This window comes from Uranotaenia lowii, chromosome 2, assembly GCF_029784155.1.
Source record: "Uranotaenia lowii strain MFRU-FL chromosome 2, ASM2978415v1, whole genome shotgun sequence".
Lineage (NCBI taxonomy): Eukaryota > Metazoa > Arthropoda > Insecta > Diptera > Culicidae > Uranotaenia > Uranotaenia lowii.
In genome coordinates, this window is record NC_073692.1 from 37,348,331 (window position 1) to 37,373,956 (window position 25,626).

At 33.2% G+C, this 25,626-nt stretch overlaps 1 protein-coding gene across 2 annotated transcripts in view; it reads left to right on the forward strand.

Moving 5' to 3' along the window:
* Positions 1-25,626, forward strand: part of LOC129743724 (zinc finger protein 177-like) — a 603,802-nt gene that overhangs the window by 9,978 nt on the left and 568,198 nt on the right. The window contains exons 2-4 of one of the 2 annotated variants that reach the window (XM_055735844.1): positions 9,618-9,900; positions 15,505-15,968; positions 16,251-16,416. In XM_055735844.1, coding sequence (XP_055591819.1) covers positions 9,618-9,900; positions 15,505-15,968; positions 16,251-16,416 — 913 coding nt within the window. The remainder of the gene's footprint in view (positions 1-9,617; positions 9,901-15,504; positions 15,969-16,250; positions 16,417-25,626) is intronic. The other variant, XM_055735846.1, reaches the window with a different exon arrangement.

Below are 25,626 nucleotides of genomic sequence, written 5' to 3' on the forward strand. Positions count from 1 at the left end.
AGTATTTTTTTTTTTTTGAGAAACAGACTGAAAAAAAAACAGATCCTCTCTAAATCCTCCGGTTCGTTACCGTTGCTGAGTCAGCGGAAAACATGTCTAGCTAGAGGACGTGGGGGCTCCGAAAAAAAATCTCATTAGCTCCCGACGCCGAAAAAGGAACGTTGACCCGTGTTGGTTGGCTCACAGTTCTTGCTCCGAGCCATACTTCACCCGGGGATTTATTGAAAGTCTAGGCGAGCGAACCAAAAGTTGAATCAGTTGAAAATTGACGTGGCAATTAAGGGTGGTGTAAGCTTTTATTGATTTATTCTTCCATACGGTCGTCGTCAAAGTCGATTGGATTCCCCGAAAGACCGATCGCAGCGGAGAAAGACGCTTTGATTAGCTGGAATTTCTCGAAGGAACCGGTTCTGAACCTGAACGGAGAGAACCATTTCTCCGCGTCCGCCGAATGCCCGAAAGCATGATTAATTAGATTCAATGGAAAAATTGGCTGTGAATGAACATTACTGGTCGACGGTCGACGTTTAAGCCTAATCCGGTGGAACGCTCGAACGCGCACAACATTCCAATAATGATCAATTAGACGCAATGACCGGCCGCAAAAGTGCGGGACCATCATTAATCTTGATGTGCTCGTTTTTTTTGGTGATGGTAGTCTTCCTAAATCTAGTCGGGCAAAAAAGGAAGGAACAGAGAGAAAATCTTGAACAGAAGAAACGGTAACCAAACCATAAATTATGCTGTTCTTTTGCATCAATTCTTCCACTTTGGGAGAACTAATGCTTTGAAAAGATTATCCAGTTAGGGGTTGAATGACTTAAAACAACAGAAAGTACATAAGCAGGTTGAGTCAGACGTAAACTGCCTTATAAATTTGATTGTTACAAGTTGGATTGGTTGGGAATCAGTTATCTGATGGTTTTCTTTCACGGTCGCCAAACAAACAAAAAAAAATTAAAAACAAAAATTTTTACTTGCTTTGAGTAACGCATTCGATAATCATACTTGAACTGTTGAGATGAAGTTTTTCATCTTTTTTTTTCACGGTCGCCATATATGAAATCACATTTCAGATTTCAAAAAAAAACTTCGTCTAATTTTTGACAAGAGACATAATTAAAGTCCACATTCAGATCGAAGACATCTTTATTTGGCGACCGTGAAAATCATTATTAAAAGAGGGGCTTGTGATATAGCTCAGTTGGCAAGTCTGTTGTCTCCTGAGCCGACGTCCACGAGTTCGAGCCCAAGAGCAAACATCGAACACAGTTGTACCGGATAAGTTTTTCAATAACGATCCGCCAACTGTAACGTTGATAAAGTCGCGAATGCCATAAAGATGGTAAAACGACTATAATCGAAACAAAAAAAAAAAAATTATTAAAAGAGGGTTTGTGATAAAGCTCAGCTGGTAAGCCGATGTCTTCCGATTCGAGCCCAAGAGTAAATTTTGAATACAGTCGAACCGGAAAAGTTAAGTGTAGGTAAGTTTTTTCTTCTTCAAGCAAAAGGTGACCAGATTTTTTCCAACGCGTACCCGAGCCGGACAAATCCTGGTACTTTCATCAAAAACTTGTCAAAATCCTACTGAAAATCCGGGCAATATCCGGGTAAATTTAAGCAACACCCCAGAATTACTCAACAAAATTCAAGAAAAAAAAACTGGGTTTTTTTTTGTATCAAAAATCCGCGTCATATCCGAGTAAATTTTGTTTAAACTGAACAATCCAAACTGAGAAGCTCTTCAGTTAAAATTCAACATTCTACCGCGGATTGAAATATTAAGTTAAGAACTAAATATCCGATGAAACAAACGTGAAATTGGAAAACTAAAATTTTATCAGCATTGACGCCAAGATTGCCGAAATAACAAAAAAAAAAATCATTAATTTCACAGAATTTGAGTTCATCACAGAATCTGCTTCACAATACATAGAATTTTGGGAAAACTCACAGATTCCATAGTTTTTTTTTTCAATTGTGTCCTACCTTTTTTCAAAACCTTAATTTTTGATGTCAACATTTTATTTTAGATTTTTATTTTTATATTCATAAAATAAAATGTTGGCATGAAAAATTATGGTTTTGAAAATACGTACACAATTTCAGCATAAATTGTTACAACATTCCGGTCAATATCCAGGTAAATTTTTTCAAAACCCCAGGGATCGATCAACAAAATTCAAGAAAAAAACCTTTTTCATCAAAACTTATCAGCAGATTTTACATTGTTTTGAGGCTTCCAAAACACCTTTCATGATATATTTTTTATTTTTTTAAACCCATATTGTTTTCTTATCGTTTGATTTGGCGCATAAAGTGTATAAATTCGGGCAGAATTCGGTCTTTTTTTAACATCAAAAATCCGAGGAATATCATCAAAATTCCTAGGAAGATCCGAGTAAATTTTCTTAAAACCCAGGAATTTTTCAACAAAATTAAAAAAAAACTTTAAACAACTTTAAAGACTTAACTTTTAACAAATTTGTTAATCAAAACTTATCAGCAGATTTTACATCGTATTTGAGGCTTCCAAAAAAATGGTCTTGATTTTTTTTAAATAGCTCAAAAAGTTTAAAACCCGGATAAAATCGGGCAATCTGGAAACTTTATTATAGCATAATAATACTCAAATGCAAAATTTAGTAACTTTGAACAATCAAAACTGAGCAGCTTGAGTGAAAATTCAACATTTTAACGCGGATTGAAATATCAAGTTAGGAATTAGACATTCGATGGCTTTTCATAGTTTCGCGGTTTCATAAAAAATCCGGGGAATATCCAAGTAAATTTTGTAAAAACCCAGGAATTGATCAACAAAATTCAAGGAAAAAAACTTGGAACAGAATTTTTTTCATCAAAATTCATCAGCAGATTTTAAATCGTTTTTGAGGCTTCCAAAAAACTGTTCTTAATTTTTTGATAAATGACTCAAAAAGTTAAGTTTTGGACGCAGAAAGAATAATATTTACGACCCATTTTGTTTTCTTTATGTTTGATTTGGCATATAAAGTGAATAAATTCTGCCAGAATCCGGGTTTTTTTTTAACAAAACCCCGGCAATCGGACCAGACCTGACTTTTCTCAAATTTTGAATATAATATCCGGACAAAACTGGGAAATCTGGCAGCTTTATTTAGCACAATCATACTCAAATGCGAAATTGAGTTACTTTGAACAATCTAAACTGAACAGCTCTTGATTTTAAATTAAAAACAAAAAAAAACACTGGCAAAATCCGGTCATTTGATTTCAATATTGTCATAAAAAATCCGGGCCATATCCGAGTAAATTTTGTTCAAACCCAGGAATTTCTCGACAAAATTCAAGGAAAAAAACTTTGAACAAAAATTTTTTCATTAAAATCTCTCAGCAGATTTTAAATCGTATTAGAAGCTTCCAAAAATCCTTTCATGATTATTTTTTATGAAAATGTCTCAAAAATTTTGTTTTGGACTTATGAATAAAAAAATTACAACCCATTTTGTTTGATTTGGCATATGAAGTGTATAAATTCGGGCAGAATCCAGGCTTTTTTCAACAAAATCTGGGCAAGATGCACGGACCTGACTTTTCTCAAAATTTATATTAAATATCCGAGCAAATCCGGATAAAACCGGGCAATCTGGCAACTTTGTTATAGCATAATCATACTCAAATGTGAATTTGAGTAACTTTGAACAATCTAAACTGAGCAGCTCTTGAGCTTAAATTCAACATTCTACCGCGGATTGAAATATCAAGTTCAGATTTAGACACCCGATGGTTTTTCACGGTTTTACGGATTCTTAAAAGAAACCTGTCAAAATCCGGGCATTTTGTAAATTTTATCAAAACCTAGGAATAACTTAACATAATTTAATAAATTACACATGGAAAAAAAAAATTCATCAAAACTCATCAGCACATTTTACATCGCATTTTAGGATTCCAAAAATCCTTTCATGATACGATATGGAGATATAATTGGAGAACCAAAGACTTATCAGCATTGACGCTAAGGATCATCAACAGGAGGAATCATTTTGGCTCCAAATTTCTGCTAGAAAACAGGAGAATATGGATATATTCCGAGAAGATTTTATGTAAAAAAATTATCTTCAAATTTGTATTTTGACTCTTTTTTTAATGCAGACGTATTTTGCGTCACCCAATCTTGGCAACGAATAGGTTAAATTGTGTTCGTATTTTCAAAACCATAATTATTTATGTTAACATAAATTTGGGATGACCATCTTAAAATTGGCAATATATGGAGAGGTTGGTAAAGTATACTGATGTTTTTCAATAAAATAATATTAACAGACCCAATTTTTATGACTTTTCAACAAATTTAAATAAAATAACATCACAGAAACCATCACAATTTTTTGTTTCGTGTATATATTTTTTGAAATTTATTAAGAACATGTCCTCAAAAAATGTAAAAAATTGGTGTTTAAACCGCATTTTTCAATCAAAGAACCGTCAAAATGGTTTTAGTCACACCAGAAAAATTTTGAAAAGAGAATTGGAAAGTTGACGTAATTTGCCCAATTTTGCATTTTAAGATTTTCAAAATACGAAAATCAGAATTTTCGACGAATTTAAAAAGTTACTGTTATTCGAACTTTTTGTCAATTTGCAATTTCTCAAACTTTCTTGCACTTAAATCAAACTTTGCACTGGATTTTGAGAATATTTAATCAAGTTTTCCACAAAGAAATCATATTCCCCAGAAAAAAAAAAATTCATACTAATTCTTGTGATGTAATTAAATGAGCGTTGCGACATCGTGAATGCGCTGCGATGTGAATGATGTCTGAGAAACATATTTGAGATACATTACGAGGTTTGCAAAACCATAAATTTTGTAAAAGTCGATTGAAAAACAAGAGATATGTAGAGATTTAATGCAAAGAGTGTCAAATTTACACTCAAGGACTTTTTAGGGAGTGTATTTCCAGAGCTTTCAGAGGGCATTCATAAAAAAGTAATGTTGCAAAAAAAAAGATTTCAAGAATTCATCGAGAAGTGTTATTATTTGGATGCACCCGAGTAAAGTTAAAAGCTGCCAACTTCCAATAATGTCAAATTGACACTCAAGACCGTATTGGGGTTAAATGGATCTTAACTAAGAAAATTTCACAAAATAGTATATCAACATTGTGATACTGAGATAGGTTGTTTTTCACAGATCAGAAAAGAATGCTTGTATGCGTGGTTGAGCTACTTAAAATAATAAAATCTAAGCATTCATGGGTTGGAAAAGAGAATACGATCTCGGAAACTTGTTTGATAATCGTTTTAACTAAATTTCAAAATAAATCTGTTATTCGATGACTTTTTTCACGGTCGCCGTTCCAAAATGTAAAAAGCACAATTTTAGAAAAAAATCTATGTTGGCACTCAAAATTGATTCAGGAAACATTGGGGAGAAACTGTAAGCCTCAAATCGTTGATCTGATAACTTTTTTCACGGTCGCCATGTTAAAAGATTCACATTTCAAATCAAAAACAATTTCTGATAAAATTCTAAATTATTTTTTTTAAAGAAATAAGTTTTCCAATTGGCGACTGTGTGTACTGTTAAACAGAAATAGCCCAAGCAATCAAAAGTCGCATACTAACTTAAACACGGGATTCCAAAGTTCACATTTGGCTGCAGATAGGTTTTACGAAATATTCAGGTACCGATGTTTAAAGTTGCCAGATTGCCTGCCAGATTTATCCGCGTTTGCCCGGATATTTAATACAAAATTTGAAAACAGTCCTGCCCGGCTTGGTTCCCCGGATTTTGACTTTATTTGCCAAAACAAACAAACAAACAAACAAACAAGAACAAATTGTGTAGGGAACATTTTTATTAATGCGTAGAAAACGGAAAACGTAGAAACGTAGAGAACAGAAGGTCATCGAAGAAGAGGCAGGCCCAGAAACTCGTGGCGGCGAAGCCTAGCCGCTGAAATCCGAACTGTCGACGAGAATCTTGACTGGGACCAGGTGAAGTCGCTGGCTCCGGATCGTCAACAGTGGAGGTCTTTTACCACGGCCCTATGCACCGGAGGATCGGCGCGGGATCATTAAGTAAGTAAGTAAGTAGAAAACGGAATTGTTTAGCGAGCCTGGGAGTCGAGCTGTATAAAATAATCTGTCACGCTAGGATTGACGAAGGGATGATTTTTTATAAGGTTTACCAATCAGATAATCATGAAATAGGATCTGGAATCAAAACCCAATAAAACTTTGAGAATTTAGTATTTCAAACCAAAACAACGAAAGGAGAAATTGCATTGAATGCGTTTTTCATCAAAAAACTTAACGATCAAATCACACAAAAACATACTAAGAAGCGTATCGAAAGAAAAGTCACGTTTCCCGGGTCGATTGAGCTGTTTCCCGGGAATTGTGTTTGCCAAACCAATTCCGCTTGTATGTGCATAATTAAGTAATTGTTTAATTATGGTCAATCTTCCAGTCAACGACCAACAATTGGAGGAGCGCGGATCAATTTGAATAATGAGTCAAAACCCTTTGAAAAGATTGAAGCTCCAGCAACTGAAGCCAACAAAATCGTGAAGCTTATTGTCGTTTAATTAAAAACCGAACGACCCCATTAACATGTTGGCAAGTTGCCACAAGCCACCGGAGCAAAGCCAAAAGATTGAAATGAAAGGGGGAAATTAGGAAATTGACTGAACCGTATCGTCGATTCAACAGAAAGTTGAAGGAAAATAACCGAAACCGAAAACCATTATCATAAAGATCCTTATTTCTGGAATCGTTTTGTTCCCCAAACGACTTCATTTGAACGCTTGGCTGGAAAAAGTTCTCGCGGCATTAAATTCGAGGACAACCAAAAAGAAGCAACCCGAATCAATCCTTAATGGATCGATTTCTTGTTTGCTTTTTTTTCTACTTTAGGTGTGCGAGTTCGATTATCTTAAGACGACGCGGTCTCCGATCAGGTTTGATCCTTTCGCTTAGCCGCTGCTTTCGGTCCCAAAAACTTAGACGGACGACAGGTGAGCAACCCGTTTCGATTCAAGGGACGATCACTTTTCCCTCGATTAAAATTTTTTCCCATCCTTTCGCATCCCCACGACTTCTAGCATGGGTTCCTCGAGAAATTCCTTCGGAGATCGGTAAGCCAAAAATTTACGAGTATCACTTTCATCGTGACATGATCTTCTTCGTTTTTTTTTTGGGTCAAAACGGGTAAGGCACCTGACGGAAGGTTTTTTATCTTCTCGAATTCCTTTTATGCCTCCCAACTTTTACCTTGAGAAGCGCTCCGGTTACATAATCCAGAGGAATTTATGAGGCTTAAGGATTTTGAGGGAGACTTTTTTCGTCGTCAGCTGACGGAGGTTTTTTTTTTGGTGTGGATTAATCCCTTCAGGGTCTCAAATTTCGACAACCAATGAGATAGTGTGAGAAATCAATTCAACCTTGCCTCAATGCTTCCCCCCTTTGTCTAAAGGTCGTTTGATTGGATCGGGTCATTAATCATTATTCCTTTCGGTAGCCTGCGGAGATTATTAATTCAAAGATTTTAAGAGGATAAAAAATATAATTAAAAATCTCTTGCTGCCCCTAGGCAATTTATTGATTGCAAAAATGTTAATTAGCTACCAAAATTTGGCAACAGTTGTCCTTTAAGTTTTCAAATAGGAACTAGGCTTGTTGAATTTTTGTAAGCTTACACAATCCGGTAGATATCGTTAATCAAAACGAAAATCAAATCACAGTCAGAAAAAGATTGTGAATTAAACTGTTCCTCTAATGTCGGAAATAAGTTTCTTCATTTGGCGACCGTTATAAACATTTTATAAATTATTCTAAATTTCAATCTCAATTTCAACGGCTTTCCAATCAAATACGATATTGCTTGTTCTTGGCTCAAAAAATAGATCTCAACAGAAAAGAGGCTTTTGTATGTTCACAATTTAATTAGCTACTTATCGTAAAATTCATAAAAATCACAAACCAAACTAGGCGACTTCCTTCTCAAACTTCCAGTTGAAGGTCTAACCCTACTCGAGAAGCTTGAAACAGTTCAATTTTTTTTCGTCGGAATGTCGTAAAGATTTTTTTCTTTAATATGGCGACCGTGAAAAAATTACAAAAATTATTCAAAATTTTAAGTTGTTTATTTCTGCAACGCTTGTACAATATTCTGAAACTTCCCTACCAGCTCTTATCTCGAAACAGCAAAGCACCACGCCAGACAAGCTGTTAAGTTGCGCTGAAAGTTTTGCTCGATTGGCCATCGAACAGTTGTTGCAGACAGTTCCGTGGGTTGAAGCATTTTCCGTCTCCAAGACCCGGGCAGAGACCTGTCAATAGTCTCCTAAGGCCACACATGTCCTACACGTTTGTCATTTGATTAGATTTGGTGCCGGGCACGAGATGTTCTTGAGACGGGTTGACCACCTCTCGAGTCTCTCAAGTCGCAAGTCTCTCTGGCTTGGTTGGTGGGAAACAAAAATAGCAGCTCGGCTCAAGGTGATTTCGAAGTCTTTCCCTGAATCCTGTGTGGGTCGCAATCTTTGTTTAAGTAGAAAACATCACAACCAGGGAGGGATTTGTCACTCTCAAGACGTGTGCTATACCGCCCGTTTGAATGACACAAAATTCCTTGCAATCAAAACAAATTAGTCACATCCTCGTTTAACCGCGTTATTGACTCAATCAAGTCTCCCCCTAGCTAGTTGATTTCCAACGAACCGCATCCAAACCGCATCGTAATTCAACACCTCTCTAATAGATGTTTACACTATTTTTGTAGGGTGTCGCGGTAAAAACGCAACAAGTTCCCCTGCCCAACTTAAGCTTGAACCTCTTAAACATCGTCATCATCATCATCAACAGGTAGTGTTCCGCTGTCAGCCAACAGACCGGAAAAAAGCAAACCTCATAGAGTTCCCCCCCCCCATAGAGAGGCTTCCGAGTTTGTTTTTTCCTCAACACTTCATGCTTCGTTGAATTGATCATGAATCAGCCAGTGAGCAAGCAAGCAAGCATAGATCACACAATTTCTCCCGGTGTTTACTGATGTTTGAATCGAATAAAAAGTAGGGGGAGGTGTTAACAAGCACTCAACCAGTCGTTAAATTGAGTGGATCTGTCGTAAAGTTGTTTGATGATAGGTTGGTGACAGGTTGGACATTTTTTTCATTTTTTATTATTTTGTAGAGGAAGATTTTCAATTTAGTTTCTCTAGGTGGTCAACTTTTCTGGAGCTTCGGAGCGCCGAAGCTCTCCAACATTTGCATATTCGTGCTGTGATCCGATCTTGGGAACAATTTGAATTGAATGTTACGACGTCCCTTTTCCTAGCCACATCTTTCGATGCGCATGTGTCGCGTGCTTTTGCGTTTGCGCGATCGCTTCTCGCGAGGATTCATGCCGTGAATCGTCCATAAATCCACCGAACGAGAAGCCAAGGGATTTTCCCCTCGCTTCTCAGAGATGACAGCCTAGAGTTAGAGACCCCTGAAGTACATCTCAATTTATGAGCTCCCATTAGGGGTTGCATGTTAACCGTTTTTTCTTCTCTTTGTATGTACCCAGACGCTGATCGAATCATTTTTCAAACAGTCCCTTACCCTCAATTTTTTCTCCCTTTCCAGATTCGCCATCGATTTGGACTCTACGACGAAATCACCACCACAAATGGACGGCGGGTGCGCCACTGCAACTGGATCCGGTTCCTGCGGGTTTCGGAAACCTACGGACCCCAGGTGAATGTCGTTTGTGCCAAGGTGAAGGGAGAACCAATCTACGAAATCGTGAAACCTATTCCGTCCCATCAGGAGCTGGTGGTGTATTATCTGCCTGAAGGTCCCGAGGAACTGTTCTTCATCCGGATGCGCAGTCAGCTCTACCGGCAGACGATGGATTCGATACTGGAAGGTGGGTTTCCGGTTAAAATTTTGTATGAGTCTTAGCTTGCTTTTATAAATCACTTATAAAAGTAGATGGGTCCTTTTCTTGAACAAAAATCAGAAAATATAATAAGTTGGAGTACCTAATATAACAAAAAAACACTTTTAAAAACTTTACAAGAATTGATTGGAGGTTACCGCAATATTTTTACTGGAAAATAAAAAGTTTTAGTTCACATTAGCTAAAAAAAATTCAAATTAACATTTTGAGGAATCTCTCAACATTTGGTTTACTGACATTTTTGTTCAATTTTTGTGCAATTATTTTTGTAATATTTCGGTAAAATTTCTGCAATATTGCTGTGAAATTATTGATGAAACATCTTTTACCAAATTTTGTTATTTTTGTAAAATTTCTGTGGCCTTTTTTATCATTTGTGGGAAAATTGAGTAAAATTTTTGTGGCAGTTTTCGAATGATGTTTTAATTTTTGCGACATTTTTGTGATAATTCTGTGTAATTTTTGTAACAGTATTCTGATATATCTGTAACATTTCTGTGACAGTTTTGGAGCATAGGTTGTAAATCTCCGCGAAAAAATTTTTTGTACATATAATACTTTCGTGTCCCTTTATGGAACATTTTTGTATCATTAGTGGGTCATTTTTGTGACATTTTCAGGACATTTTTGTGTAATGTTTGTAATATTTTGGTGTTGTTTTTTTTTTAAATTTTTTTTTGTTAAAGTGATATTTCCGTGACATTTTTCTAAAATGCCTGCAACATTCATTCGACATTTTCTGTGATATTCATATAAAACTTCAGAGGAAACTTTGAGTTATTGCTTTCTGTGAAATTTTTGTGTGAAGAAAAGCAACTTTAGTTAAAATTATTGTGACATTTCTGTATAACTGTATTCAAATTTTTGGAAAACCTTTTTAAGATTTTTGTGAAATTTTTGTGTCATTTTGGTGTAAAAAAAGGGTCATTTTTGCGTCATTTTTGAACCATTTTGTGCCAGCTTTGTGCCGTTGTTGTGCCATTTGTGCAATTTTTATTGTATTTTTTTTTCATTTTTGTATCAATTTTGTGCCAATTTTGCACCATTTATGTGACATTTTTGAATCATTGTTGTGTCATCTTTAGTGTTTTTGCATTAGTTTTGAGTCATTTTTGTGTCATTATTGTACCATTTTTGTGTCATTTTGTGCAATTTTTATACAATTTTGTATGCCATTTTTGTTTTTTTTGTGTAACACAAAATTACAAAAAAAATTCACAAAAATGACACAAAATTGACACAAAATTGTGTGTCAATTTTGTGAAATGATTGTGTCATTTTGGTGTTATTTTTGTTTTGTTTTTGAGTTATTTTGTGCCATTTTTTATGTCATTTTTGTGCCAGTTTGAAGCCATTTTTGTGTCATTTTTGAGTAATTTTTGCGTCATTTTTTTTTTTTATATTTGTGCCATTTTTTTGTATTTTTTTTGTCATTTTTATGTCATTTATTATCATTCTTGTGTAATTTTTGTGTCATTCTTGTGTCATTTTTGTGTCAATCTTGTGAAATTTTTGCGTCCTATTTGAGGCATTTTTTGTCATTTTTATGTCATTTTTGTATCTGATTTCTGTCATTTTTGTGTAATTTTTGTGCCATTTTGTGTTATTCTTTTACCATTTTAGTGTCATTTTTGTTTCAAAGTTGTGTCATTTTTGTGCCGTTCTCATGCCGTTCTTGTGCCATTTTTGTGCAATTTTTATGTCTTTTTGTGCAATTTTGTGCCAATTTTTTGCCCTTTTTGTGCCATAATTGTGACACTTTTATGTTACTTTTGTTTAATTTTTGTTGGAATTTGGAGTCATTTTTTTAATCAATCTTGTACCATTTTGTGTCACTATTGTTCAAAAATTGCACGAACTTTCATGAAATTTTTTGTACCATTTTGTTGTCATTTTTGCGTCATTTTTTTCCATTTTTTGTGTCATTTTTGTGCTATCTTTGTTTCATTCTTATGTGATACTTTATTCCTTTAATTGTTTCTTTTGTGTAACTTTTGTGTAATTTTGTGTCATTTTTGTGTCATTTTTGTACCGTTTTTGTGCTTTTTATTGTGCCAAATTAGTATCATTTTTTTGTGTCATTTTTGTATCATTTTTGTGTTATTTTTGTGTCATTTTGTACGTTTATTGAACCATTTTTGTGTCACTTTTGTGTCATTTTTGTACCATTTTTGTACAATTTTTATGTCTGTTTGTGTCATTTTTGTGCCAATGTTGTGCCCCTTTTGTGCCATTTTTTGTGACACTTTTTTGTTATTTTTGTTTAATTTTTGGATCATTTTTGTGTCATTTTTTTTATCAATCTTGTACCATTTTGTGTCACTATTGTGCCAAAAATGACACGAACTTTTATGAAAAATTTTGTCACATTTTGGTGTCATTTTTGTGTCATTTCTAAAAATTTTTTGTTTCATTTTTGTGCTATCTTTGTGTCATTTTTGTGTCATACTTAATTCTTTAAGTGTTTTTTTTTTTGGTTACTTTTGAGTCATTTTGTGTCATTCTTGTACTATTTTTGTGTCATTTTGGTGTCGATTTTGTGTCATTTTTGTGTCATTTTTGTCTTTCTTTGTCATTTTTGTGTCATTATATGTCATTTTTGTGTCATTTTTGTGTCATTTTTGGGTCGTTTTTGTGTCATTTTTGTGTCATTTTTGTGTCATTTTTTGCGTAGTTTTTGAGTCATTTTTGGGAAATTAATTTTTGTGTCATTTTTGTTCAATATTTGTTTCATTTTTGTCATTTTTGTCGTTTTTGTCGTTTTCGTCATTTTTGTCATTTTTGTCATATTTGTCATTTTTGTCATTTTTGTCATTTTTGTCATTTTTGTCATTTTTGTCATTTTTGTCATTTTTGTCATTTTTGTCATTTTTGTCATTTTTGTCATTTTTGTCATTTTTGTCATTTTTGTCATTTTTGTCATTTTTGTCATTTTTGTCATTTTTGTCATTTTTGTCATTTTTGTCATATTTGTCATTTTTGTCATTTTTGTCATTTTTGTCATTTTTGTCATTTTTGTCATTTTTGTCATTTTTGTCATTTTTGTCATTTTTGTCATTTTTGTCATTTTTGTCATTTTTGTCATTTTTGTCATTTTTGTCATTTTTGTCATTTTTGTCATTTTTGTCATTTTTGTCATTTTTGTCATTTTTGTCATTTTTGTCATTTTTGTCATTTTTGTCATTTTTGTCATTTTTGTCATTTTTGTCATTTTTGTCATTTTTGTCATTTTTGTCATTTTTGTCATTTTTGTCATTTTTGTCATTTTTGTCATTTTTGTCATTTTTGTCATTTTTGTCATTTTTGTCATTTTTGTCATTTTTGTCATTTTTGTCATTTTTGTCATTTTTGTCATTTTTGTCATTTTTGTCATTTTTGTCATTTTTGTCATTTTTGTCATTTTTGTCATTTTTGTCATTTTTGTCATTTTTGTCATTTTTGTCATTTTTGCCATTTTTGTCATTTTTGTCATTTTTGTCATTTTTGTCATTTTTGTCATTTTTGTCATTTTTGTCATTTTTGTCATTTTTGTCATTTTTGTCATTTTTGTCATTTTTGTCATTTTTGTCATTTTTGTCATTTTTGTCATTTTTGTCACTTTTGGCATTTTTGTCATTTTTGTCATTTTTGTCAGTTTTGTCATTTTTGTCATTTTTGTCATTTTTGTCATTTTTGTCATTTTTGTCATTTTTGTCATTTTTGTCATTTTTGTCATTTTTGTCATTTTTGTCATTTTTGTCATTTTTGTCATTTTTGTCATTTTTGTCATTTTTGTCATTTTTGTCATTTTTGTCATTTTTGTCATTTTTGTCATTTTTGTCATTTTTGTCATTTTTGTCATTTTTGTCATTTTTGTCATTTTTTTCATTTTTTTCATTTTTGTCATTTTTGTCATTTTTGTCATTTTTGTCATTTTTGTCATTTTTGTCATTTTTGTCATTTTTGTCATTTTTGTCATTTTTGTCATTTTTGTCATTTTTATCATTTTTGTCATTTTTGTCATTTTTGTCATTTTTGTCATTTTTGTCATTTTTGTCATTTTTGTCATTTTTGTCATTTTTGTCATTTTTGTCATTTTTGTCATTTTTGTCATTTTTGTCATTTTTGTCATTTTTGTCATTTTTGTCATTTTTGTCATTTTTGTCATTTTTGTCATTTTTGTCATTTTTGTCATTTTTGTCATTTTTGTCATTTTTGTCATTTTTGTCATTTTTGTCATTTTTGTCATTTTTGTCATTTTTGTCATTTTTGTCATTTTTGACATTATTGTCATTTTTGTTATTTTTGTCATTCTTGTCATTTTTGTCTTTTTTGTCATTTTTGTCATTTTTGTCATTTTTGTCATTTTTGTCATTTTTGTCATTTTTGTCATTTTTATCATTTTTGTCATTTTTGTCATTTTTGTCATTTTTGTCATTTTTGTCATTTTTGTCATTTTTGTCATTTTTGTCATTTTTGTCATTTTTGTCATTTTTGTCATTTTTGTCATTTTTGTCATTTTTGTCATTTTTGTCATTTTTGTCATTTTTGTCATTTTTGTCATTTTTGTCATTTTTGTCATTTTTGTCATTTTTGTCATTTTTGTCATTTTTGTCATTTTTGTCATTTTTGTCATTTTTGTCATTTTTGTCATTTTTGTCATTTTTGTCATTTTTGTCATTTTTGTCATTTTTGTCATTTTTGTCATTTTTGTCATTTTTGTCATTTTTGTCATTTTTGTCATTTTTGTCATTTTTGTCATTTTTGTCATTTTTGTCATTTTTGTCATTTTTGTCATTTTTGTCATTTTTGTCATTTTTGTCATTTTTGTCATTTGTGTCATTTTTGTCATTTTTGTCATTTTTGTCATTTTTGTCATTTTTGTCATTTTTGTCATTTTTGTCATTTTTGTCATTTTTGTCATTTTTGTCATTTTTGTCATTTTTGTCATTTTTGTCATTTTTGTCATTTTTGTCATTTTTGTCATTTTTGTCATTTTTGACATTATTGTCATTTTTGTTATTTTTGTCATTCTTGTCATTTTTGTCTTTTTTGTCATTTTTGTCATTTTTGTCATTTTTGACATACTTAGTTCAGTTTGAGTTCAGTTTCAGTTCAGTTTCAGTTCAGTTTCAGTTCAGTTTCAGTTCAGTTTCAGTTCAGTTTCAGTTCAGTTTCAGTTCAGTTTGAGTTCAGTTTCAGTTCAGTTTCAGTTCAGTTTTAGTTTAGTTTGAGTTTGGTTTCAGCTTAGTTTCAATTTGTTGTTTTTTTGAAGGAATTTGTTAAAATTTCTAATGTTTTTAAAAATTTGATGAAATTTTGAAATTTCTTTAAAATGTTGTTAAAAATTTTAAACAATTATATAAAAAAATTTCAAAACTTGAAATTTTTTTTTAAATATGTGAAGAATTGTTAAAAATTTGTGAAAATTTATTAAAATTTGCAAAAATTTGCAAAAAGTTGCTAAAAATTGAAAAAAACTGTGAAATTTTTTAAAATTTTTGAAAATTTTGGAAAAAGTTAAAAAATAGTTTTTGAGTTTTTCAAAATTTGTTTTGATTTTGATTTTTCTATTTATTGTTTGTGTTACAGATTCCCCCCTCGATCTCTCAACATCCCTGCTTTCCCGGGTAATGCTTCCAATTTCGCCTCCATCCGGAACCGAGGACGAGCGAAAATCCGTTTCCGGCGACAGTTCGATCTCGATTTCATCCGGAGCCAGCACCAGTGGCGGCGATCTGGATCAGGTAATCCCCACGCCTTCGCTACGGAGTAGTCCCAAAGCGCGGCCATCTCGAGGTGAAAGGGCGATGCTTCCTTGTGAAGTTTGCGGCAAAGCCTTCGATCGCCCGAGTTTGCTGAAGAGGCACATGCGAACGCATACCGGCGAAAAACCACACGTGTGCGGGGTTTGTGGCAAAGGCTTCAGCACCTCCAGTTCTCTGAACACCCACGTGCGAATACACAGCGGCGAAAAGCCACATCAGTGTCAGGTCTGTGGCAAACGGTTTACCGCCAGCTCGAATCTGTACTACCATCGGATGACGCACATTAAGGTGAGAAACTGGACAAATTTCCGAAAAAATATATGAAAAATACAAAAAAAAATCAGCTGCTTTTAGCGAGATTTGGATCTAGATCTAGGTCTTAGGGTGTCACAGAATGTGGGTTCAAGTCCCTCCACTAGTAGCTGTTTTTTTTTATTCAAAATTTTTCGATTTTATGATTGATTTGCCTACTTTTCATGTAGATATATTTAAAGCAAAAAGAATTAATTTTACAGTTAAACCGAGATTCTAACAACAGATTTCTTTCGATTTTTCTCACCCATTTTGCAGGACAAACCCCACAAGTGCAGTCTCTGCTCCAAGTCGTTCCCCACTCCCGGCGATCTCAAGTCCCACATGTACGTCCACAATGGCTCGTGGCCGTTCAAGTGTCACATCTGCTCCCGCGGCTTCTCGAAGCAGACGAATCTGAAAAATCATCTCTTCCTGCATACCGGTAAGTTTCGAGAAGGTCTCATATTTGATCGTTTTTTTTTCATTCGTTTGGATCGTCGATAACCTTAAAGGAAATTTGGAGGGAATTCTTGTTTCGCGCCTTTTTTTTGCCCTCAATTTTCAACTGCAACTGACTTGGGTTCTAGAATTTGAAAATTGGAGGGAAACCTCAACAGAAAAAAATTCGAAAAAAATAAACAGTTCCGGAGGGGGAGAATCCATCCTTTTTGAAGAGGATCACCTGTTCCTGGTTGATCCGTTTGCCCAATTAAAAGTGCTTTCTACCGGGGGTTCCTTTCAGGAACCCTCAACAAAAATGCACATGTCGCTTCCATAAAACGACGAAAAAAAACGGACACACCACAACCACGGACAGCGACTTCAAATTTCAGCCTTTGCGTGTAAACGAACATTTGGCCCTCGATAAGATTCACCTTCGACTGTTTTCTTTCAAATTTTTTCAAAAAAAAAACCTATCGGAAGAATCCCTCAGAAACAAATGCTTATCAACGGAAAAATAACCAATAAACCAATTTATTGGGACAGAAACAGACACAGACAAAGAAGAACGAGGGTGCAAAAGGCATATGCAACCTGATGTTAGCCTTATTTCCCTCCCTTCGGTCGGGCACATTTCAAGATGCACAAAGCGAAGGCAGACAAAAGTTCTTTCCGAAAAGCTGGAAGACCGCAACCTGTTGAGGGCAAAAAAAAAACTAAAAATGTAAAAAAGGATCCCTCCCGTTTCTGAGTTTCTTTTTTTGCGTCACAAGTCAAGTGGTTTCCTTTATCGTATCCTTTTTATCGGGATCCTGACTGACTGACTGAAAGTTTTTTTTGTTTTCTTCCAGTAGATTTTCTTCCTCATTTGAGAAATTTGACACAGGAACATTCCGAAAGGTTGAGAGCAACGGTCTTGTCTCTGAAGGGAAAAAAAGAAATGGAACACAAATATTTTTCGGTTCGGCCCTCGGGAAAGTGACAAGTGGATTCATTTTTTTTATTTTTGAATATTGAAGAAATAAAAAAAAATATCAGAAACAATCTCTCAATATTGATTTCTTAAAATTTTTTGAATATCTTGAACATGGTAATGTTTTCAGAACTCTGTTTCTGAATCTAAACAAAGTTATTTTTCGCTGTGCCTGAAAATCTAATTATTTTGTGTGAGCAATCAAACTAAAATTTTGAAGACATTCAAAGCATTGCTTCGTAATTTAAACCAATTTTTTTAGTTTTCAATTAGATATAATATGGCCGATAAAGGGTATTGCTTTTTAAGTCGAATTTTCTGACTATTTTTGTTTTTTGCAGCGTTTTTTCACGCCGATATTTTCCAAGGCAACTCTAATTTTCCAATCATTCTAATCAAACCTTTCCTTGCTTAGTTAATACAAATGAAATCAATCTTTATGATACTTCACAAGAATTTTCTGAACAATTCAATAACTTCTTTGATGATTTTGTTTTAATTTGGAAATTGTTTCATAAAAATGCTAGGATTTTCTATGCTGTATTCAACGAATAAACCGAATCTCGTTTTTGTAACTTTTAAGGACTCGATTGTTTCAAAAGTGTTTTGATATTTCAACCAACTTTTATTTCTTTAATTGTGGATTTCTGATTTGTTTTTCAAAATTATAAGTGTAATTTCCGCTTTTCAATTGTACTATGTCTTTTGAGGCGAATTTTAGTAAAATTTATCTATCGTAGGCTTTTTTTGATTAATTTGTTTCGCGTCTTTGTGTTTAAAAAAAAATGAAAATGTCTTGGCGTGAAACAATTTCGATTCTGATCCTTTTTTCATTTTATAGTTTTTTTCAGATTTTTTTCACGTTTCTGAGTTTTGATAACTGATTCCTGTGGAGATGAGATGAAGAGTATTCCGAAAAAATTAAAAGTAGTCAAAAAAATAAAACAAAAATGTGGCAACACTGTGAAAGATGCTTCCAAAAAAACAAGAAACAAAACTCAAGTATTGGTCTAATCTTATGGACATGTAAAAATGAAATTCTGAGTAATGGTTCAGATTAATCGTCAATTCATTACAATGGCCTTGTTGGTAAGATGAGCCGAAATTGGAAAGACTGCTGCTTTGTTTGTTTTGAGATGCTGCTATATCTGGTAAATAAGACGGATTGAAGAAGCGCAGATTAAAAAGCCTGCTGTTTTTTTATTTTGAAAGAATGCCAGCTCCGGTGAATAAGACAGACTGAAGAAGCGCCCATTGAAAATTTTGCTGCTTTGTTTGTTCGAAAATTATGCCATTTTCGGTAAATAAGACGGACTGAAGAAGCGTAGATTAAGAAGCCTGTTTTTTTTTTGGCAGAATGCCAGCTCCGGTAAACAAGACAGACTTAAAAAGCAAGAAGCGCAGATTTGAAAGGCTGTCTCTTTTGTTTGTATGAAAGTCATGCCAGTTCCGGTAAATAAGACGAGCTAAAGAAGCGCCATTTGAAAAAGCTGCTGATTTGTTTGTATGACAACTATGCCAGTTCCGGTAAATAAGACGGACTGAAGAAGCGCAGATAGGGAAGATTGCTGTTTTGTTTATTTTGAGATGATGCCAGTTCCGATAAATAAGACGGACTGAAGAATCGCTCAAACAATCAAGCGAAGATTGGAAAGGCTGCTAATTTATTTGTTTGAAAATTATGCCAGTTCCGGTAAATAAGGAGGACTGATGAAGCGCAGATAGGAAAGACTGCTGATAAGTTTGTATGAAAATGATGCCAATTCCGGTAAATAAGCCGGAATGAAGAAGCGCACATTTGAGATTCTGCTGCTTTGTTGGTATGAAAATGATGCCAGTTCCGGTAAATAAGACGAACTGAAGAAGCGCAGATTGGAAAGGTTGCTGCTTTGTCTGTATGAAAATGATACCAGTTCTGGTGAATAAGACGGACTGAAGAAGTGCAATTTGGAAAAGCTGCTGATTTGTTTATTCTGCGATGACGCTTTCTCCGATAAATAAGACAGACTAAAGAAGCGCAGATTAAAAAGGCGGATGCTCTTTTTGTTTGGAAACTATGCCAGTTCCGGTGAATATTGAAAAAGCTGCTGATTTCTTTGTTTTGAGAAGATGTTGTCTCCGGAAAATATGACGGGCTGAAAAAGCACAGATTTGAAAGGCTGCTCCTTTTGTTTGTATGAAAACTATGCCAGTTCCGGTAAATAAGACGGACTGAAGAAGCGCAAATTAAAAAAGCGCATGCTTTGTTTGGTTGAAAATTATGCCAGTTCCCGTAAACAAGACGGATTGAAGGAGCACAAATTTGATATTCTGTTTCTTTATTTGTATGAATATTCAGCCAGTTCCGGTAAATAAGACGAACTGAAGAAGCGCAGATCGGAAAGGCTGCTGATTTGTTTGTTTAAAAAATTTTTGTCAGTTCCAGTAAATAAGGCGGATTGAACATGCGAAGATTTGAAAGGCTGCTGCTTTGTTTGTATGGAAATTTTACCAGTTCCGGTAAATAAAACGGACTGAAGAAGTACAGATCGGAAAGGCTGCTGCTTTGTTTGTTTGAAAACTACTCCAGTTCCTGTAAATCAGACGGACTAAAGAAGCGCAGATTGGAAAGACTGCTGCTTTGATTGTTTTGAGATGATGCCAGTTCCGGTAAATTAGACGGACTGATGAAGCGCAGATTAGAAAAATTGGTACTTTTTGTATGAAAATGACACCAGATCCGGTAAATAATACGGACTGAAGAAGCGAGATTGGAAAGACTGATGCTTTGTTTGTTTTATAAAGAATGCCAGTTCCGGTAAATAAGACGGACTGAAGAAGTGCTGATAGGAAAGGCTGCTGATAAGTTGGATGAAAAAGATGCCAATTCCGGTAAATAAGCCGGAATTATGAAGCGCAGATTGGAAACGATGCTGATTTGTTTGTTTGAAAATTATACCAGTTTTGGTAAATAAGACGAACTGAAGAAGCGCTGATTTGAAAAGCTGCTGCTTTGTTGGTATGGAAATGATGCCAGTTACGGTAAATAAGACGGAATGAAGAAGCGCAAATTTGAGATTCTGCTGCTTTGTTTATATGAAAATTATGCCAATCATGCCAAAATTATGCATATGAATAAGACGGACTGAAGATGCGCAATTTGGAAAAGATGCTGATTTGTTAATTTTGCGATAATGATTTCTCCGGTAAATAAGACGTATTGAAGATGCGTAGAATAAAACGACTGCTGTTTCATTTATTTCATCAGAATGCCAGCTCCGGTAAAATAGACCAACTGAAGAAGCGCAGATTGGAAAGACTGTCTCTTTTGTTTGTATGAAATGATGCAAGTTCCGGTGAATAAGACGGACTAAAGAAGCGCCGATTGAAAAGGTTGCTGCATGTTGGTTTGAAAACAATGTCAGTTCCGGTAAATAAGACAAACTGAAGAAGCGCAAATTGGATAAGTTGCTGCTTTGTTTGTTTTGAGATAATGCTTTCTCCGGTGAGTAAGACAGTCTGAAGGAACGCAGATCCAAAAGACTGCTGATTTTTTTCATGTAAATAGAATGCTAGGACAGAAAAAGCGCAGATTTGAAAGGCTGCTGCTTTGTTTGTATGAAAATTATATCAGTTCCGGTAAATAAGAAGGACTGAAGATGCGTTGATTGGAAAGGTTGCTGCTTTTTTAATACGAAAATGATGTCAATTCCGGTAAATAAGACGGACTGAAGAAGCGCTGGTGTGAAAGACTGTTGCTTTGTTTGTTTTGAGATGATGCTAGTTCCGGTAAATAAGACGGGCTGAGGAAGCGCATTTGGGATAAAATGCTGATTTGTTTGTTTTGAGATGATGCGCAAATTTTTAAAAACTACTGATTTGTTTGTATGGAAATTATGTCAGTTCGTTTTTTTTATTTTTCTGATTATTCTTATTTTTATATTGCATTTAAATTGAATTTTTGTCCTATTAAGGTTGTTTTTATTTCTTCAAAATTGTCGATCAACCGTCTTTGAAATTTGTGATCAAGTTTACCCAAACATTTTTTATTTCATCTGTTGAAATTCAATCCTAGGAAAGGTCATACGAAAAAAAAATACAATTTTCTGTTTTTTCGCGGTTTTATTTAAAATTTTCTACATTTTGTATAATTTCGTGGTTTTTATGTCTTTTAGTTTGTTGATCTTGAGACTGAATAATTTCGAAATAATAAAAAAGGAATTTATTATTTTATTGAAAAAAAAACTAGTGAAACGAACCACAAAGTGTGATGTTGCAGCTTTGCTGCATCCCGTCTCAAACCGGGAGCAAAAAAGTATCAATCAAAGATACAATAAATGAAAAAAACAAATGGATTATCATCACTCGCTACATGACATCCAGAGCTCGGTTGCTACCGTAGAACATGATGTTTTCAGTTTCTGACATGCGGAGGAAAAAAAAAATCACAGTTAATAAAACTGCTCGGTCATAGAGAGTTTTTTTTTCTTTCATTACTTTTGTCCTGTTTGAATGAATCTTTCTACTTTGCCCAGAATTTATTGAACCGCGGATCGATATCAAAGGCCCAATCGATAATGTGCCTGTGTCATCCCGGAAAATTACCGGGATCATTGCTGTTTGTCGGCTGGAGATCGCTTCTGGATTCTGGACGTCTTCTGATTTTTTTTTTTCAAGAGAGAGAGAGAAGCGTGTGAGACCACCCTTTCGCATCGCAGATCATCATTTTTCCGACGATCTGGCATTTACCAATCCAGTGAATGAATGGATCACTCTTTAATCGATCGTTCGATCGATCGATCCGTCCAGTGCGTGTTGGTTGCTGAATGATTGGAAAATTAACCGTAAAATTCCATCCCACCAAACTTTTGGTGGGCTTCGTGGCAACAATTGAATTTATTAATACTGTGAAAAAAAAACCGTCTCAAAATTGATGACTGTAAGATTTGGTACTCCTAAACCTTCGTCCGTGGGTCTAGGTTTCGTCTTTTTTTTTTTGTTTGTTGAAAAAAAAAAGTTGGTTACAACAATTACCAGATGAAAAATTGTGAACGAGTTTAATCTTCCTTGACACATGTGAAGGGAGTTGCGTGTGTGGTCTTTTCGTTGAAAATCAACCTGTAGTAATTTGGAACGATTAACCAAAAACACACTCGAGGGACTGAAAAATTGATTCGCGCTGCTCGCTGGTCGAGCCAAGACAATCGCCAACTTGGAGGGTGATTTTTTGTGGTTCCAATAATTATCGATTTCGGACGAAAAAATCACTGATTTCGGTCCTCGGCATTCCCGATTATCTATGGAAGAGGTTTTTTCTTCAACAGTTTTTGTGACTTCTAGTAAGTCGAAAATGTTAATTGTTTACCTTTCACTGGTTGGTTGAAATAAACAGCTACCTTATAAAATTCGTCAAAAATTCTCGGTTTCGTATTTTTTAAATCTAAAAATTTATAAAATGTGCCAAATTACGTAACCTTTCCAATCCTCTTTTGAAAATTTATCTGGTGTGACTTAAACAGTTTTGACGGTTAATTGCACTCTTTTTTCTCTTTTTTTGCATTTTTTGAGGTCATGATTTAAAAAAAAAACTCTAAAAAAATAAAAATATGTGCAACGTATAGCTGCAAACTTCTTCAGCTGTTTTGGATACAAAGTCAGTTTTGTTAATAATTCGTTGCAGATCAACAGTCTCTTTTCCGAAGGATTTTTTTTATAAGACTTGAAATCATGGAAAACTGAAGTGAACCAAGTAAATTTTTTTCTTAAACTATAATGATTTAGATCTTCCCGTTATCATTCGACTATTTTCTCAGCAATCGCTCTAATGATCTTGGAGTGATTTTTGACTAAATCGGCTGGGTTTCATGATTCACACCAATCAAATAGTCAATATTGTCAACAAATGATACACAATAATTATCAAAATTAAAAATTATAATTCACAGAATAAATCGATTATTTCAACTTCATTTAAAAACCAATAATAACTACAATAAAAAACACCATTTTTGGTGCATATGTTTTAATAAATGATTTGGAAAGATCTCGACTTTAAAAAATCGAATATTTTGTCAGATTTTGGAGAAAATGTCAATTTTTACCACTTTTTACAGAAATCAGTGTTACATGGCTGATAAACTAATATAAACAAGAACTAAAAACTGATTTTGAATTTTCTGTTACTTTATGAAGGAGACAGATTTTGTCTGGATTTTCTAGTTTCAGAGATACTTCAGAAAATTAATGTAAACCTACTTTTTGTTAAAAAATTTAAAAGACAAGAGATAACCTTTTCTTACATCACAAAAGAGCGGTTTAAAGTTTGTTATATTGATGATATTAATTTTTAACACTTTTGTTTAAGACTGACATTATCTAGGTATCGAATTTCGATGAAATTTCATTGAATTCCTAGATTTTCGTCGAACTGGATAAATTCAAAATGATAACTTACGTGAATTTTTCTCAGAACCCATAATTTCTAAATCCTATTTCCATATAATGGCCGTGAATCTTTGAAAATAACTGAGAACAATCAAATAAAATAAAATCAGCTCTTAAATTTTTTGCATCTTGGAAAAATGTGAACTTTTGTTGCCTTGTGCTGTCAGGAATTGGTTATTCATTTCATGGTTTTTTTTTGCTTTTTTTTTAAATCAGATCTTGTTTTTGAGAAAGGGTTGTGGATTGATTAAAAATCATCTTTCAGTTTTCATGTAGATTTTTTATTTTTAGGTAATCAGTTATCGAAGATGATCCATTTTACCCAATACTGACCAATTTAAAAATTTCTACACACCATATCTCCACCATATTTCCTCAAAATAATTTTTGAAAACAATAATAATCCACTTTATTCATAAATTCTTTGTTGCAAATTCGAAACGAAGAGTAAAAATGTCATTTAATTCGGTTCGTACCCAGAAGAAGTTGATAATCTAGAATGAGAGCTTGAAATTCAGGAGAAAAGAAGAGTTCCAAAGCCCCAAAATCATATTTCATAACTTTATTTCAGAAAGAAATTTAAATTCAGAGACGAACCAGCCACAGGCTGGAAGTCTCTTAAAATAAAGAAAAAAAACTTAAATTAAAAAAATGAAATTATTTTACGACAATTTATTGTTTTGTCATTTTTGTCATTTTTGTAATTTTTGTCATTTTTGTAATTTTTGTAATTATTGTTATTTTTGAAATTTTTGAAATTTTTGAAATTTTTTTTTTATTTTTGTAATCTTTGTTATTTTGATCATTTTTGTGATTTTTGTAATTTTTGTCATTTTTGTAATTTTTGTAGTTTTTGTAATTTTTGAAATTTTTGTAATTTTTGTTATTTTTGTAGTTTTTGTAATTTTTGTCGTTTTTGTCATTTTTGTCATTCGTGTCATTTTTTGTTATTTTTGTAATTTTTGTCATTTTTGTCATTATTGTCATTTTTGTCTTTTTTGTGTCATTTTTGTCATTTTTGTCATTTTTGTCATTTTTGTCATTTTTGTCATTTTTGTCATTTTTGTCATTTTTGTCATTTTTTTCATTTTTGTCATTTTTGTCATTTTTGTCATTTTTGTCATTTTTGTCATTTTTGTCATTTTTGTCATTTTTGTCATTTTTGTCATTTTTGTCATTTTTGTCATTTTTGTCATTTTTGTCATTTTTGTCATTTTTGTCATTTTTGTCATTTTTGTCATTTTTGTCATTTTTGTCATTTTTGTCATTTTTGTCATTTTTGTCATTTTTGTCATTTTTGTCATTTTTGTCATTTTTGTCATTTTTGTCATTTTTGTCATTTTTGTCATTTTTGTCATTTTTGTCATTTTTGTCATTTTTGTCATTTTTGTCATTTTTGTCATTTTTGTCATTTTTGTCATTTTTGTCATTTTTGTCATTTTTGTCATTTTTGTCATTTTTGTCATTTTTGTCATTTTTGTCATTTTTGTCATTTTTGTCATTTTTGTCATTTTTGTCATTTTTGTCATTTTTGTCATTTTTGTCATTTTTGTCATTTTTGTCATTTTTGTCATTTTTGTCATTTTTGTCATTTTTGTCATTTTTGTCATTTTTGTCATTTTTGTCATTTTTGTCATTTTTGTCATTTTTGTCATTTTTGTCATTTTTGTCATTTTTGTCATTTTTGTCATTTTTGTCATTTTTGTCATTTTAGTCATTTTTGTCATTTTTGTCATTTTTGTCATTTTTGTCATTTTTGTCATTTTTGTCATTTTTGTCATTTTTGTCATTTTTGTCATTTTTGTCATTTTTGTC